At 39.8% G+C, this 15,388-nt stretch overlaps 1 protein-coding gene across 1 annotated transcript in view; it reads right to left on the bottom strand.

Moving 5' to 3' along the window:
• PCCA (propionyl-CoA carboxylase subunit alpha) overlaps positions 1 to 15,388 on the bottom strand; it is a 378,264-nt gene that overhangs the window by 262,244 nt on the left and 100,632 nt on the right. Inside the window, exon 7 of the mRNA XM_069601951.1 lies at positions 9,334 to 9,465. Coding sequence (XP_069458052.1) covers positions 9,334 to 9,465 — 132 coding nt within the window. The remainder of the gene's footprint in view (positions 1 to 9,333; positions 9,466 to 15,388) is intronic.

Genomic DNA, 15,388 nt, shown 5'->3' with positions numbered 1-15,388 from the left:
AATGGGAAATTTCATGAATAAAAACTGGATGGAAAACAGCCACATTTTCAGGTCTTCAATTTCATACTATACATTTTGAAGGAGCCTCAAAACAAAAGCAGAATAAGGCCCAGAATAAACTAATGCCCTTACAGATAAAATCAGATGCTCCCATTCCAGATATTAATATAGTCTTCTGATAAAGACACCAGCAGATTTTGTAACCAGAAGTGACAATCAGTAAACAATTGCTCGATATCAGCCAAGAAAATGAAGGAAAAAACTGTAACGGTGTTTCAAAAGTGAATCAAATACCCACTTCACCTATCAACTCAAAGGAGAAACTTCACTAATTACTAGTTGTTGATACTGCTGGTACACTATCAACCTTAAACACCACCATTGTTACACAGCCCTCTCTGAGTGTCAACAAAGTACTCAGACAACGGGTATCTCTAATACTTGTCACATTTTCCATATGCCAGTACCCAGCTTTGAATCTTCACTCAAGGAACATTCTGGAGAAGGAAACGGCAACCCATTCCAATATTCTAGACTGGAAAATCCCTTGACGGAGGAGCCTGACAGGCTACTGTCCATGGGGTCGCAAAGAGTTGGATACACCTGAGCAACTTCACTTCTCCTTTCTCCTATGAGACACTAGACTCACTGACTCATAAGAAAGAATGCAAATAGAATTTTTAGATCAAATGCTCTCCTAATGACCTCTTCCTTGAACTCCTGAGGACTATTACTCATCAAGACAAAATTAATTTGGACTCCAAGCCCAAAGTGAATATCTCAAGGCCAGATTTCTTGTTCTATATATATATTTATTTATGTATATAAACATACAATTATACTGGCAGGAGGGCTGAATAGATCAAAGTTCAGAAGACCACTACCCAAATGCTGGGCTTTCCTGATGGCTCATATGGTAAAGAATTTGCCTGCCATGAAGGAGACCTGGGTTCAATTCCTGGGTAAAGAAGACCTCCTGGAAAAGGTTACCCACTTGAGTATTCCTGCCTGGAGAATTCCATGGACAGAAGAGCCTGAGGGACTACAATTCACAGAGTCACAGAGAGCAGGACACGACTGAGTAACTAATACATTCAGACTCTCTGAGATGAGAATGTGAGGAAGGACTAAAACCCAACAGCTGACAGCCTAATCAAGAAAACACTTATCATGCTCTTCTTGGGGTCTTTCAAGGCTGCAATCAAGGCATGGGCCAGACGACACTTTCATTTAGAGGCTCAAATGGGGACAAATTCAACATCATTCAAGGGACTGGCAGAATTTATTTCCTTGTGGCTGGAGAACTGATGGCCCCACCTTTCTGCTGGCTCGGAATGGAGGTCACCTTCATTTCGATCCTCAGAAGGGGTTTGCCATTCACTGCCATGTGGGTTTCCTCAATATGGCTGCCTTCATCATCAAGCCAACACCTAGAATCTGTTCTCTCATCTCTCAGAAAGGAGTCTTTAAGGATAAAACACAATTACAGAATTATATTTCACCACCTTTGTGATGAAATTAATCAAGGGAGTGAAGTAATTAATTAAGGGAGTGACATGCCATCACCCTTTGCCATAGTCTCTGAGTGAGGGAGGTGAGGCAAACTGAAGAAGAGGGGATTACACAAAGGCGTGAATGCCTGGAAGGTCCTCAAAAACTTTAACACAGGATTATCATTATGACTCAGCAATTCTACTCGAGTATATATCCAAAAGAACTTCAAACAGATATTCAACAATACACCTGCACACAAATGTTCACAGCAACAATATCCACAATCACCAAAAACTAAAAATAATTCAAATGTTCACTAACCAATTACAAACACATTTCCTACACAAACAATAACCAAATGCATTTCTTACAACAACAAAAAAAACGCCACAAAAATATCCCAGTGGTATTTTCATGCAAGGGAATATTATTCACCCATAAAATCAGGGATGAAATACTGATGCATGCTACAACATGAATCCTGTATTCTGCTTCACTTACTATTAAGCATTTCTAAAGTTCTTATTTTCATATACAGTATTTATAGCTATAGAAGATTTATTTAATTTCCTAGTAGGTTCAAATTCTCTGGTGAAATTCTTTATATGGTTAGCTATTTTCTCCACATTTCCCCCAAAGTTCTTTAACACAGTAGTCATACTTATTTTATAGTCTTTTCAGCCAATTTTAGTATCTAGAGAGACAGCACATGTGGGTCAATTCTAATGTCCGTTTTACTGTTTCTCTTGGTTTTTATTAGTTGGGTGTTCCCCTCTTTCAGTGTGTCTAATAAATAGGCACTAAATGACAGATAATTTATATACAACGGTATGTGTATAAAATGTATCTCCTAGAACACTATTCATCCAACAAATCTTGAGTCAGCGCTCACTGTGTGTCAGGTACCACGCGCAAGTGATACGGTAAAGAACACAGCACAACCTCTGTTAGCAAGCAGCGTACTAGCCAGAAGCAGGTACTTGACCCACCTCTACAATGGGCAAAAGGGCTATAAAATGAACTTGCTGCTACATATCTGACCCCTGTTACCTCTTCTCTCTCCCTTGATCACTCCAGTCACGTAATTCCATACTGTTTGTTCTTTAACCTCATTACTTTGGCACTTGTGAACAGTTTCTACTCAGTAAACCTTGTTTCTCTCCCTGATCATCACACGACACACCCTGTGACATCATGCAAAACCTCGTTAAAACTGTGAATAAACTCTACCCTAGAGCATGCCCTTTCCCCGTTCCCTGTCCTATGCTTCTTATTTTTTGTGTATTGTTTGTCTCCTTCTATAGCGTATGTTCTATGAGGGCAGAATAGTTTGGTGGTTTTGGTCTCTTTTGATCCCTACTATATCCATGCACTTAAAACAATGTTAGACAAACAGCATGCACTATGTTAAATATCTACTGAATAGATGAGTAAATAGTTTTAAACTTGATAAATGAAGTATAGGCTTGTTGTTGTTCAGTCACTAAGCTGTGTCCAACTCTTCGCAACACCACTGTCTGACGCTGTCTTTCACCCCAGGCTGCCCTATCCACTATCTCCTGGAGTTCACTCAAACTCATGTCTGTTGAATCGCTGATACCACTCAACCAACTGATCCTCTGTTGCCCCCTTCTCCTCCTACCTTCGGTCTTTTCTACTGAGTCAGCTCTTAGCATCAGACAGCCAAAGTGTTGGAGTTTCAGCTTCAGCATCAGTCCTTCCAATGAATATTCAGGACTGATGTCCTTTAGGATGGACTGGTTTCACCTCCATGCTGTCCAAGAGACTCTTAAGGGTCTTCTCCAGCACCATGATTAGAAAGCATCAACTCTTTGGCACTCAGCCTTCTTTATGGTCCAACTCTCACATCTATACATGACCACTGGAAAACCATAGCTTTGACTATACCGAACTTTGTCAGCAAAGTCATGTCTCTACTTTTTAATATGCTGTCTAGGTTGGTCATAGCTTTTCTTCCAAGGAGCAAACATCTTTTCATTTTGTGCTGTCTACAGTGATTTTGGAGCCCAAGAAAATAAAATTTGGCACTGTTTCCACATTTTCCCCATCTATTTGCCATGAGGTGATGGGACTGCTGCTGCTGCTGCTGCTAAGTCACTTCAGTCGTGTCCAACTCTGTGCGACCCCATAGACGGCAGCCCACCAGGCTCCCCCGTCCCTGGGATTCTCCAGGCAAGAACACTGGAGTGGGTTGCCACTGCCTTCTCCAATGCATGAAAGTGAAAAGTGAAAGTGAAGTCGCTCAGTATCCCATGATCTCAGTTTTTTTAATACTGCATTTTAGGCCAGCCTTTTCACTCTCCTCTTTCACCTTCATCAAGAGGTTCTTTAGTTTCTCTTCACTTTCTGCCACAAAGGTGGTGTCATCTGCATATCTGAGGTTACTGATATTTCTCCTGGCAATCTTGATTCCAGCTTGTGCTTCATCCAGCCCGGCATTTCACATGATATATTCTGCATATAAGTTAAATAAGCAGAGAGACAACATACAGCCTTGACGTACTCCTTTCCCAATTTTGAACCAGTCCGTTGTTCCATGTTTGGTTCTACCTGTTACTTCTTGTCCTGCATACAGTTTTCTCAGGAGACTGTTATTTTCTCAGGTGACCTGTTATTCCCATCTCTTGAAGAATTCTCCATAGTTTACTGTGATCCACACAGTCAAAGGCTTTCACATAGTCAACGAAACAAAAGTAAATGATTCCCTAGAATTCCCATGCTTTTTCTATGATCCAGCAGTTACTGGCAATTTGATCTCTGGTTCCTCTGCCATTTTGAAATCCAGCTTGTATATCTGGAACTTCTTGGTTCACCTACTGCTAAAGTCTAGCGTGAAGAATTCTGACCATAATCTTGCTAGCATTGGAAATGACTGCAATTGTATGACAATTTGAACATTCTTTGGCATTGCCTTTCTTTGAGGTTGGAATGAAAACTAACCTTTTCCAGTCTTGTGGCCACTGCTGAGTTTTCCAAATTTGCTGGCGGATAGAGTCCAGTACTTGAACAGCATCATCTTTTAGGATATAAGATAGCTCAACTGGAATTCCATCATCTCCACTAGGGTAATTCAGGGAAAATATATAGTAGAGGACCGAATCTAATACATACAGTCAAGCAATGCCTCTGTGAGAAATGCTATGTTTAAGCCATGACCTAAACTATGTGGAGAAGACAACCAATATCAAAGACTGAAGCAGAATCAACACGCCCATGTTAGAACTAGGCACAGAAGTTTCAAAGATCTGAACGATGTCACAGGAGACTGGCTCATTCGATGCAAAGAGCAAGCTGACACAGTTTCAGTTTGAAGAGACAAACACAGGAGAACTATTCAAAGGATTTAAATCAGTCATCACTGAAGAGTTTCTAAGCACAAGCATATGATCAAATCAGGATATGTGAAACATCACTTAAGTATTAGTGTCAAAAAGTAACTGAATGGGACCAAGACTGGCTACAAGGAGAGGACTTAGAAGGTTGGTGAAGTAATCCAGTCTATACAATGTTAGCTGGAACCTGGAGTTAGCATGAGGACCAAAAAAAAAAAAGTAACAGATCAGAAAAATATTTAAGTAATTCTCTTTAGCAATATATATCAAGAACTCCTCAGTTTCTAGCTGGTGAAATGCTGGCATTTTCCCAGGCAGGGAAGAATGAAAAATGAGAAGCTTATACTAGGAGTCAGCAAACTTTTTCCTGAATAGGCCAGCTAGTAAATATTCCAGGCTTTGTGGGTCGCTGATACAGTTATTCAACTCGGCCATCATCACAGCAAAGCAGTCACAGACACTTGTAAAGGAAAAAGCATGGCTGTGTCCCAGTAAAATTTTATTTACAAAAACAGGTGTTCATGGAGCCACCAAATGGCAGTCCGTGGCTAGAGAGAAGAGGATGAGGTGGGCTTCCAACTTGTTACTTTTATGGTGTCTCAATGTCATCAGGTCAACTTGTCTAAGAAGCAACTCAATATGCAGTTCCAAGGTGATATCTTTTGGGGGGCTCCAAAATCACTGCAGATGGTGATGGCAGCCATGAAATTAAAAGACACTAGCTCCTTGGAAGAAAAGTTATGACCAACCTCAGTTCAGTTCAGTTGCTCAGTCGTGTCCGACTCTTTGCGACCCCATGAATCGCAGCACGCCAGGCCTCCCTGTCCATCACTAATTCCCGGAGTTCACTCAAACTCACATCCATCGAGTCAGTGATGCCATCCAACCATCTCATACTCTGTTGTCCCCTTCTCCTCCTGCCCCCAATCCCTCGCCGCATCAGTGTCTTTACCAGTTCTGCAACTTAGGAAGAACTAAAACCACAGTGCCCAAAGGAGACACTAATGAAAACCTGATTTCCCTCATAGAAGCTCAGAAAGACTCAGAACAAAGGCACCAGGGACTTTTAAAGGTGAGGCTGAAGTAGGGAGTTTTGATAAAAACCTGCAAAACCATTACTGAATGGCATTAACCCGAGGAGAGTACAATCAGCAAGCAGTTCATTTTTCTCTCACCACCACCCTCAATCTCACTTAAACCTAGCTCCCCATCTGGAGATGACCAGGCTGATCCTGTTGTGTTCCAGTCACATTCAAGTATGAGTTCAAGCTTGTTTTCAAGTATTTAAAAGAGCCAGTAAGAACTGAAATGAAACTTTCACATCACAGACAGCTGTTTCTCTCTGAGCAGGCCCCATCTCAACCTCAGGAGCTGGAATGCAGCCTTTCAGGTTTTTTGTGTGTTTTTTTTTAACCACTTTCCTTGTTCTTTAAGTCCATCTAGTCAAAGCTATGGTTTTTCCAGTAGTCATGTATGGCTGTGAGAGTTGGACTATAAAGAAAGCTGAGCACCGAAGCATTGATGTTTTTGAACTGTGGTGTTGGAGAAGACTCTTGAGAGTCCCTTGGACTGGAAGGAGAGCCAACCAGTCCATCCTAAAGGAGATCAGTCCTGAATACTCATTGGAAAGACTGATGCTGTAGCTGAAACTCCATTACTTTGGCCACCTGATGCAAAGAACTGACTCATTTGAAAAGACCCTGATGCTTGGAAAGATTGAGGGTGGAAGGAGGAGGGGACGACAGAGGATGAGGTGGTTGGATGGCCTCACCAACTCAATGGACATGAGTTTGAGTAGACTCCAGGAGCTGGTGATGGACAGGGAGGCCTTGCGTGCTGGAGTCCATGGGGACACAAAGAGTAGGACACGACTGAGCAACTGAACTGAACTGAAGAGACAAACAGGTTTGAGATCTGAAGCCATAAAAATAAGTTATATTGCTTAGAATGAGTCTCTACAATAAGAGAAAACTCAGAATAAAATCAACACTTAAGGGGCAAGATTAGGAAGAAAAATCAGCACGAATGCTAAGAATGAAGCATTTAAACAAGCCAAGAATACAAACACAAAACTAGAACTAAGAGTAATGTGCCAGAAGTATTTCAAGAAGCAAAGAGTGGCCAAGAGACGGAAAGGCTTTGAAAAGATAGAGGTAAGTATACACTGTACAAATGAGGCTTAAAGCTCAACATTCAGAAAACGATGATCATGGCATCTGGCCCCATCATTTCATGGGAAATAGATGGGGAAACAGCAGAAACAGTGTCAGACTTTATTTTTCTGGGCTCCAAAACCACTGCAGATGGTGACTGCAGCCATGAAATTAAAAGACGCTTACTCCTTGGAAGGAAAGTTATGACCAACCTAGATAGTATATTCAAAAGCAGAGACGTTACTTTGCCAACAAAGGTCCGTCTAGTCAAGGCTATGGTTTTTCCTGTGGTCATGTATGGATGTGAGAGTTGGACTGTGAAGAAAGCTGAGCACCGAAGAATTGATGCTTTTGAACTGTGGTGTTGGAGAAGACTCTTGAGAGTACCTTGGACAGCAAGGAGATCCAACCAGTCCATCCTAAAGGAGATCAGTCCTGGATGTTCTTTGGAAGGACTGACGCTAAAGCTGAAATTCCAATACTTTGGCCACTTCATGCAAAGAGCTGACTCATTGGAAAAGACCCTGATGCTGGGAGGGATTGGGGGCAGAGGAGAAGGGGACGACCGAGGATGAGATGGCTAGATGGCATCACCAACTCGATGGATGTGAGTTTGAGTGAACTCTGGGAGTTGGTGATGGACAGGGAGGCCTGGGGTGCTGCGATTCATGGGGTCGCAAAGAGTTGGACACAACTGAGTGAACTGAACACAGTGTAACATATGTATGACATGACATGTTAGCACATAAAGTTTTCTTGATCTTTAATCTCTGAAATTAAATTGTGTAAGTTGTTGTGTAAGTGCCCCCAAAAATTACTGGGGAAATCCGTGTCCTACTTACACTTTTTATAGACCAGTCACTGAGGACAGTTTTATATTGTAAACAATCACTGATATTTAGTCAACTATAAAACTGTCTTAAAGTAGTTCTTATTTTGTACTGTTTTTATTTTTACCTGCTATTTTTCTGTGTACTTTAGGACCCACATACTTGGGAAAAGGAATACACTAGATATTAACAGATATTAAGAAGAATACTTCCTGGTTGCTTAAAAAAAAATACACACACATATCACACACTGCATTTTTTGAGAGGGAACGGTTGCCAGTAACCTTCGCAAAAAAATTTCAGTGGGAATGAGGAAAGGAGAAAGATGTAGACTACAGCTAAGGGGTAAAGTGTGAAAATGAAAGCAAGTGAGGACAATTCTTCTAAGGCTGTGAAAGGATGGAGAACTAGGGCAGCAGCCCTGGTGCAACCAGATGTTCCCATGCTCTCAGAAGAGGAGGAGGACAATTTCTCTCCCCGCAGACTGGAAGCACCGTGGTGTGAGGGACCAGCGGCCTCTTTTATCACTACGCTCAGGGGTCAGTACCTTTTTGACCGACTGAGTTCGTTTAACAGCAGTGATAATGGAACGGTGCTAAAAGACAAGGAGAGTTTTAAGACATGGAAGAGAGAAAACACCATCAGTGAACACTGCGGCCCGTGAGGGTGATACAGCTGATATCTTGGACGTAAAAGGAAGAACTGGCTTTATGGAGGACGGGAAATATCTTATTCATTGTAAGACGAAAGAAGAAAAAAAAATGGATGATTATGTATTAAGGTAAATACAGACAAAACGTTGAGGATATTTCCTAATCAGGGGTCCAGCTTGCTAACTATCCTATAATGCGTGAAATAACCCAGCAGAATGATGAAGAATCGCCCAGTTCAGAAAGGGCAATAAGAAACACTGAGATGAAAAGGTCTTGCAAACTAATTCAAATTGCAAGGTGAAAGTCTACAAAGAGACTCTTTTCTCATGAGAAAAAAAATGAGTTAATTTTTCCTTGATGGTGGGGAGAAGTGTAGAGAGGGAGGGAAGACATACACTCTGACTTCTGCCCTTCTTCCTTAGAAGCCTTCAGCTGCTGCAGAAGCTGTTGAGGAGATGTCCTTGGGATCTACAGAGACACACAGCTATAGTACGACTTATGTTTTATGCATATGGACAGGAGCTCAACGGAAAGACACAGCAACATCATGTTTCAAACATTAAAGAAAAACCACGAATAAATGAAATCCATATAGGTAACAGCACATTTCTTTATCACCAAGTTTTCTCCTGTGAAAGTCAAATACTCATTAAATACAATGCTTAAGTGGCTTCTTCCTCTTTTTAACTTGTGCCATTCAAAATAATCCAAGTGTAAACAACATGGATTTTTTTTTTTAATCCAACACGAATATTTTAAAAAGCAAAAACTGCATTTTATCTTACACTTTGGACAAAATGTTTGGTCTCAGGACATGTACTGGAAAGATTAGAGTAAAATAGTTTCTCACCTTGACCACTCCATCAAAGCCAGGGATTGTGTTAACCTTTGCTTTCTTAGCTAATAATTTGCTTTCAATCTTGTCACCCATGGCTTGAATAGCATGCGTATCAGGTCCAATGAAAATGACATCTTCTGCTGCCTGTGGAGAAAAGCAAGTAGAAATTTGTAACAAAAACATTACAGTGCTTGATATGGAGTCACAGTTTCATAATAAAAACCCATATGTATACTTACTAGTTACTCACAGGCCATAAACAACTTAAAAGCAAGCATCTGAGCCAACATGTTACAATATATGATACAGTATTTCATATAGTATAAGTGTGCAAAGATACATGAAACAAAGTCAGGTCAGATAAAAATAATTAAAAGAACTCCTATGTGATATTAACAGTATTCTTTGGAAAAGCAAATTCTATGGTGTTGAAGCTATATCTAGTACTCTGTCACCCAATTTAAACAGTAAATTCACCTTTCAAATGTCCTACAAATCTTTGTATTCTCCATGACCCACAGCACAGTGCATTTTCAATGAACACCAACTCTGTCAGGCTTTGAGCTAAGTGGAGGGGATAACCTAGACAAAAATCACAGGATATCAATTAATTCAAGGGGACATGAAACAGATCACCAGTACCTCAGAGAAAGAGACAAATTAAAGTATGGAATGTTAATATCTTTGTGACTACAAGAACAGAACAAAGACTACAGTAGCAATTTACCAGGTAGAGTTAATGGTTTCAATAAAAGCTACTAAAATCACATTTAGTTCCCCAGCAATAGGTCCATGTCTCTGCGTTGATGTTATTAAAGTAAACAGAAAGCTCATGGACATTAATAAGGAATAGAACAGAATACGATGGAGTTAGTGCCACTGTAGAGCCCAGTCTAGAGAAATAAAGAAGGGGTTTGCTGAGGTAAAGGATGTGGTCATTGGGTAAAGAACTGAGGTTAGATACAAAAAGGCGAAAGTCAGATTGCATGCAGGGCATCATTGGAATAAGGCGCCTAACTGTTGATTCTCTCACGATCTCTGGCCATGGTCAGTATAAAGAATAAATCATATAATTAGCATCTCATATCCTATCTACTGGCACTGCAGCCTGAAAAGGCTCTTGGCTTCAGAAAGTAGCTTCATTTTCCTGATGGGAATATCATCCAGAGTAGCTACTGCAGTGTGTTGCTTGGTTGCTCTCTGCCATCGTGGGCAAAGAGCATTCACCCCAAAGACATCTGCTCCTTGTAAGAAGAGCTATGACAAACCTAGACAGCATATTAAAAAGCAGAGACACTAAAGAAGGAATTCATAGGGCCTGGACTCCATCTTAGGCCTGTTCATGCTAATCATGCTCAGCCACCTTTCCAATGGACTCTGAACTCTGTGTTTAGTGCCTATGAAAACAACAACAGAAGGATAAGCCCCCCTCCAGACAGGGGAACCTTGAAGATCGTATCTAGGTTACTCATCGCCTAAGAGAAAACATACACTAATCACTCCTTCCTCCAGACAGGCCATAAATTTTTCTGTATCTATCGGAGTGTAACCTCGGGTTTATTGATTATTGGCTAATTGTTTGACTGTTTGAGCACATGAGCACATAGCACGTGAATGATGGGGTTATTGGGATTGTATTTTCCTTGGTTTATGTAAGTATCAAGGAATTTGGAGTGGTGGGTTCAGACACGTACACATGGGGTATAAAAGATTTTCACAAATGCTGGTCGGGGTCCTTGGCTAAGAGGAGACTCTGCCTTGGGCCCACCGGTGTAATAAACTGCACTCCACTATCTACATTGTTCTTCTGAGTGAGCGAGTTTGTTTCCCGGAACGCGTGGCTACAACAACATCACTTTGCCAACAAAGATCTGTGTAGTCAAAGCTATGGTTTTCCCAATAGTTCTATACGGATGTGAGAGCTGGACCATGAAGAAGGCTGAGCACCGAAAAATTGATGCTTTGCAATTGTGGTGGTAGAGAAGACTCTGGAGAGTCCTTTGAGCAGCAAGGAGATCAAGCCAGTCAATCGTAAAAGAGATCAACCCTGAATATTCATTGGAAGGACTGATGCTGAAGCCGAAGCTCCAATACTTTGGCCACCTAATGCAAAGAACTGACTCATTGTAAAAGACCCTGATGCTGGGAAAGACTGAGGGCAAGAGGAGAAGGGGATGACAGAGGATGAGATGGTTGGATGGCATCACTGACTCAGTGGACATGAGTTTGAGCAAACTTTAGGAGATAGCAGTGAAGGACAAGGAAACCTGGTGTGCTGCAGTTCATGGGGTCATAGAGAGTTGGACATGACTGAGCAACTGAACAAGAGCAGGAGATGCAAGGATAACAGGGAATCAACAAAGGGACTATATGAGGAGATAAATATTTGGGAGATGATATGACAATTTCAACTTTACAAAGTCTGAGCCAGTCAAGTGTGGGATAGTCAAGTGTCTATGTTCAGGAGTCAGACAGAGACATCTGGAGGTTATAAGGCCTTATAAGACGTATAAGGTTATACGTCTAGGCTAAGATTTGGATGTTTAAAGGCATCTAACAGGAGGAAATTAAAGATTGTAGATAAAGTCACTCAGATAAAATGTACAGAAAAGCCAATGCCTTTAAACTCAGGCACTCACTCTGACCCAAAAGCAAAACAGAAGAAAGAGGAATTTTTAAGATTCTGAGTTTAAAGCCTCTTTTGTGTGACAAGGGGGATAAGGGGATAATAACCACCTTGCCAGTTTGATGGAAGGATTGAATAAAATAATAATGTAAAACAGGAAGCTGAGTGCCACAACTATTAGTTCTTGTCTCTTACCCAAAAGTCCGGATAAAGAGAGAACACTAGAACAAGAAGACAGCTAGGTTCACAGGACCCCATATACATTACAGGAACTCAAACCAGCAATCACTAGTGTCACTACAAAACTGTTAGTCACTCAGTCGTGTCTGACTCTTTGCGATCCCGTAGACTGTAGCCCACCAGGCTCTTCTGTCCCTGGGATTTTCCAGGCAAGAATGCTGGAGTGGGTTGCCATTCCCTTCTCCATGGGATCTTCCCGAACCAGGGATCGTATCTAAGTCTCCTGCATTGCAGGCAGATTCTTTACCGTCTGAACCACCAGGGAAGCCCGGTGTTACTACAGCAGAATGCTAGATAAGAAATCTCTCAGCCGTAACTGGTGCTCATAACGTACATCTCCATCAAATGCTTTTATGCAGTTTTAACAGAAACTCATTTTCTTACAAAAGAAAATCGTATGTGAAACCCCCCAAATGTACAGCACATAGAAAACTGAACTGCTCTGTTTGAGGGGAAGTGATGGTAGGACCACACCCCACATACTCTGTGTCTCTGGAAGGATAAACTGGTCGTTTTGCACTAGAGCAACAGTCATGCTCACTTCTCTTTATCCCACCCAATAAACGCTAACTCAAGGGGAAACTATCAGGTTTCAACTATCAATTGTCTTTCCATGTTCTCATCTTACTTGCTAAGATGGAGGAATTTTTATTATAAATTGTTTTAAATACCACTATGCCAGGCAGATGTAATCAAGTAATCAGAATACCCACACAAAGAGCTGAAGAAATAACATAAAATGAGAACATCCAAAATACATTGTGATTATACAGTAAAACTTCTGATTAACAAGAGCCCAACGACCAGGAGCCACTGATTAACCAGGCTTTTTCTGTGCATTCTAATTTGAGGAAAATTACTCACCCCAAAATGCAAAATTACCAAGAAAGAACACGCACATCAAGCATTTTAGTGACTATTCTTGCTTCCGTCCAACACAAAGAAAAACAGCCAGTGGCACACTGAGTAACTACTCAAACAGATGTTTCAATGAACTAACTTCCCTTCTATCTTCCTATGTTTTGGTAGCACTCCCTGGGTTAGCCTCTAAATGTAATTACGGCAAACTGTAGCAGTATCATAACTCCTGACCCCCAACATTCTTGACCAAAAAAGCAAGGCTAAGATGTACGGTAATTGCAAAGTGACAAAGCATGTTTCAGAAGTCCTAATTTTTGACCAGAGTCCTTTGCATAATTGAGAACTTAAGGCCAAAATTTATGCACTAATAAACTTTCAATACTCCACTGTTAGCCCTGTATCTTTTCTTATTCATTTTCTTTAATCACCAGTAAACCTGTTTGATATGACAAAGCAATAAAATTTACTTCTCAAACTAGGCTTTTCAAGGACCATTTAAATTTACCACGAATGACAAATATAATACCTAAATACAGGTAAATGTATAATGGTCATGAAAAAGAGGAATTTTTTTTCATAAACATCACATCATTATAGTGATATGTAAAAAAATTATAAAAAGCTGAAACCACTGCTCCTAATTGCAAAAACAAAAAAAAACATTGGTTTCATCCTCTAAATTCTGTGATTTCATGGTTCTGATTTTATTTTGATAGAAAAACAGGGGAAAGGGTTGAGTTTGAGCAATATGTTAGGTAAACAGATTTAATTTACAATAGGCTTTATGTTATGAATGCAGGACAGAAATAATCGTCTGTAAAAATTGGAATGTATGATATATAATTTATTCTTAGAAATACCATGACAGTAAATTGCTATACTATGAATCCAGATTCTTTTTTTCATGTATACATGTTAAACTCATAAAGAATTATTACTTGGATAAACTGTAAAAGCAGGGTCAGACAGACAGGAGACATAGCTATGGGAAAAAAACTGCCTAAAGTACCTAGATTCTAGATTTTAATTTTTATTCCCTAATTAAAAAAAAAATTTTTTTCTCGTAGAAAAGGCCAGTTTCTGGGCCTTCTCTGACTGGGCAGATAAGTTAGCACTTGAGATTAAAAAAAAAAACTGAGTCAGTGAGAAAGCTTTCAAAAAATTAACATAGTTATCTCAAAAGCACATATTATATAAAAACGGCTACCCCCTGAGTGTGTTGATAACAATATGAGCATCAAAAAGAAGAAAAGAAATTACAAGGTTAATTCATCTTTTCAAGACCTCAGAATAAATCTTTTCCTGCTATCTCTGTTCAAATATTTGAACTTCTTAGACATGTATTACCAATTTTAAAAACCATATAGCTCTTTTAAAAGAAATATACGGGAAAACTAATTTCACACATAAAACTAAGCAAAATAAAAGTGTCTAGGTAAAATCCTATACATAGTTTTTATGAGAAAAACAAGAACTAGAATAACATCCATGGAGGAAAGAAAGCATGAGAAAGACATGGTAACACAGCAGATCAGTGTCACTTATCATTTCAAAACAAACTGAAAGACATTTTAAAATAAGAAAACATGAAATAACATAAATTGGAATTAGAAATGCTCAGAAATGAGGTGGCAGACCTAAAGAAAGAATTAGAAAGGCAAAAGAAAATAATTTTGGAAATCAAGACTAAACTAGAGGAAAATTAGAGTGAATAAAGAAAACAAAGCCTTACAAGAGACAGGAAGTCAAAGGAAGAAACTTAAAAAAAAAAAAAAAAAACAACTTAAGATCCAAGAGAAAAGGACAAATACCAAAAATAAACAAAGAACATCCAACATATGAATAAGAGGAGTCTTTGGGGGGGAAAAAAACTAAGAAAAAAATACTAAAAACCAAAACTCAAGCAAATTTTCTTAAAATTGGAAGTTAACTATTAAACATACCACAGCCTATTTGAAAAATTCAACCCAGAGCAAACTGTACCATGATACATTCCAGCAAGACCACTTAAAAGGGAAAAAAAGTAACTTGTTCAAAAGAGAAGTTTACATTATCACCAGATTTAACAGCAATAAATCATGCCAAAATATAATAATGTGCTCCACTGAGTAAGATATTCAAGAAAAGAAAGGATGAGCCAAGGATTTTAAATCCAACACAAATGATCCCCAAGGATAAAGGGCAGAGAAAAATGACCTTCTGAGGAATCCAACAGCACAAGGGTTTGCACACTAGTCTGTGGGCCAAATCTGGCTTACTACCTGTTCCCAAACGGTCCACAATCTAAGGACGCATTTTACATTGTTTACATTTTTAATTGCTTGGGAAAAAAGTTTAGGG

This window comes from Ovis canadensis, chromosome 10, assembly GCF_042477335.2.
Source record: "Ovis canadensis isolate MfBH-ARS-UI-01 breed Bighorn chromosome 10, ARS-UI_OviCan_v2, whole genome shotgun sequence".
Lineage (NCBI taxonomy): Eukaryota > Metazoa > Chordata > Mammalia > Artiodactyla > Bovidae > Ovis > Ovis canadensis.
The sequence above is the reverse complement of the archived record's forward strand: the minus strand, read 5'-3'. Positions and strand labels throughout refer to the sequence as shown.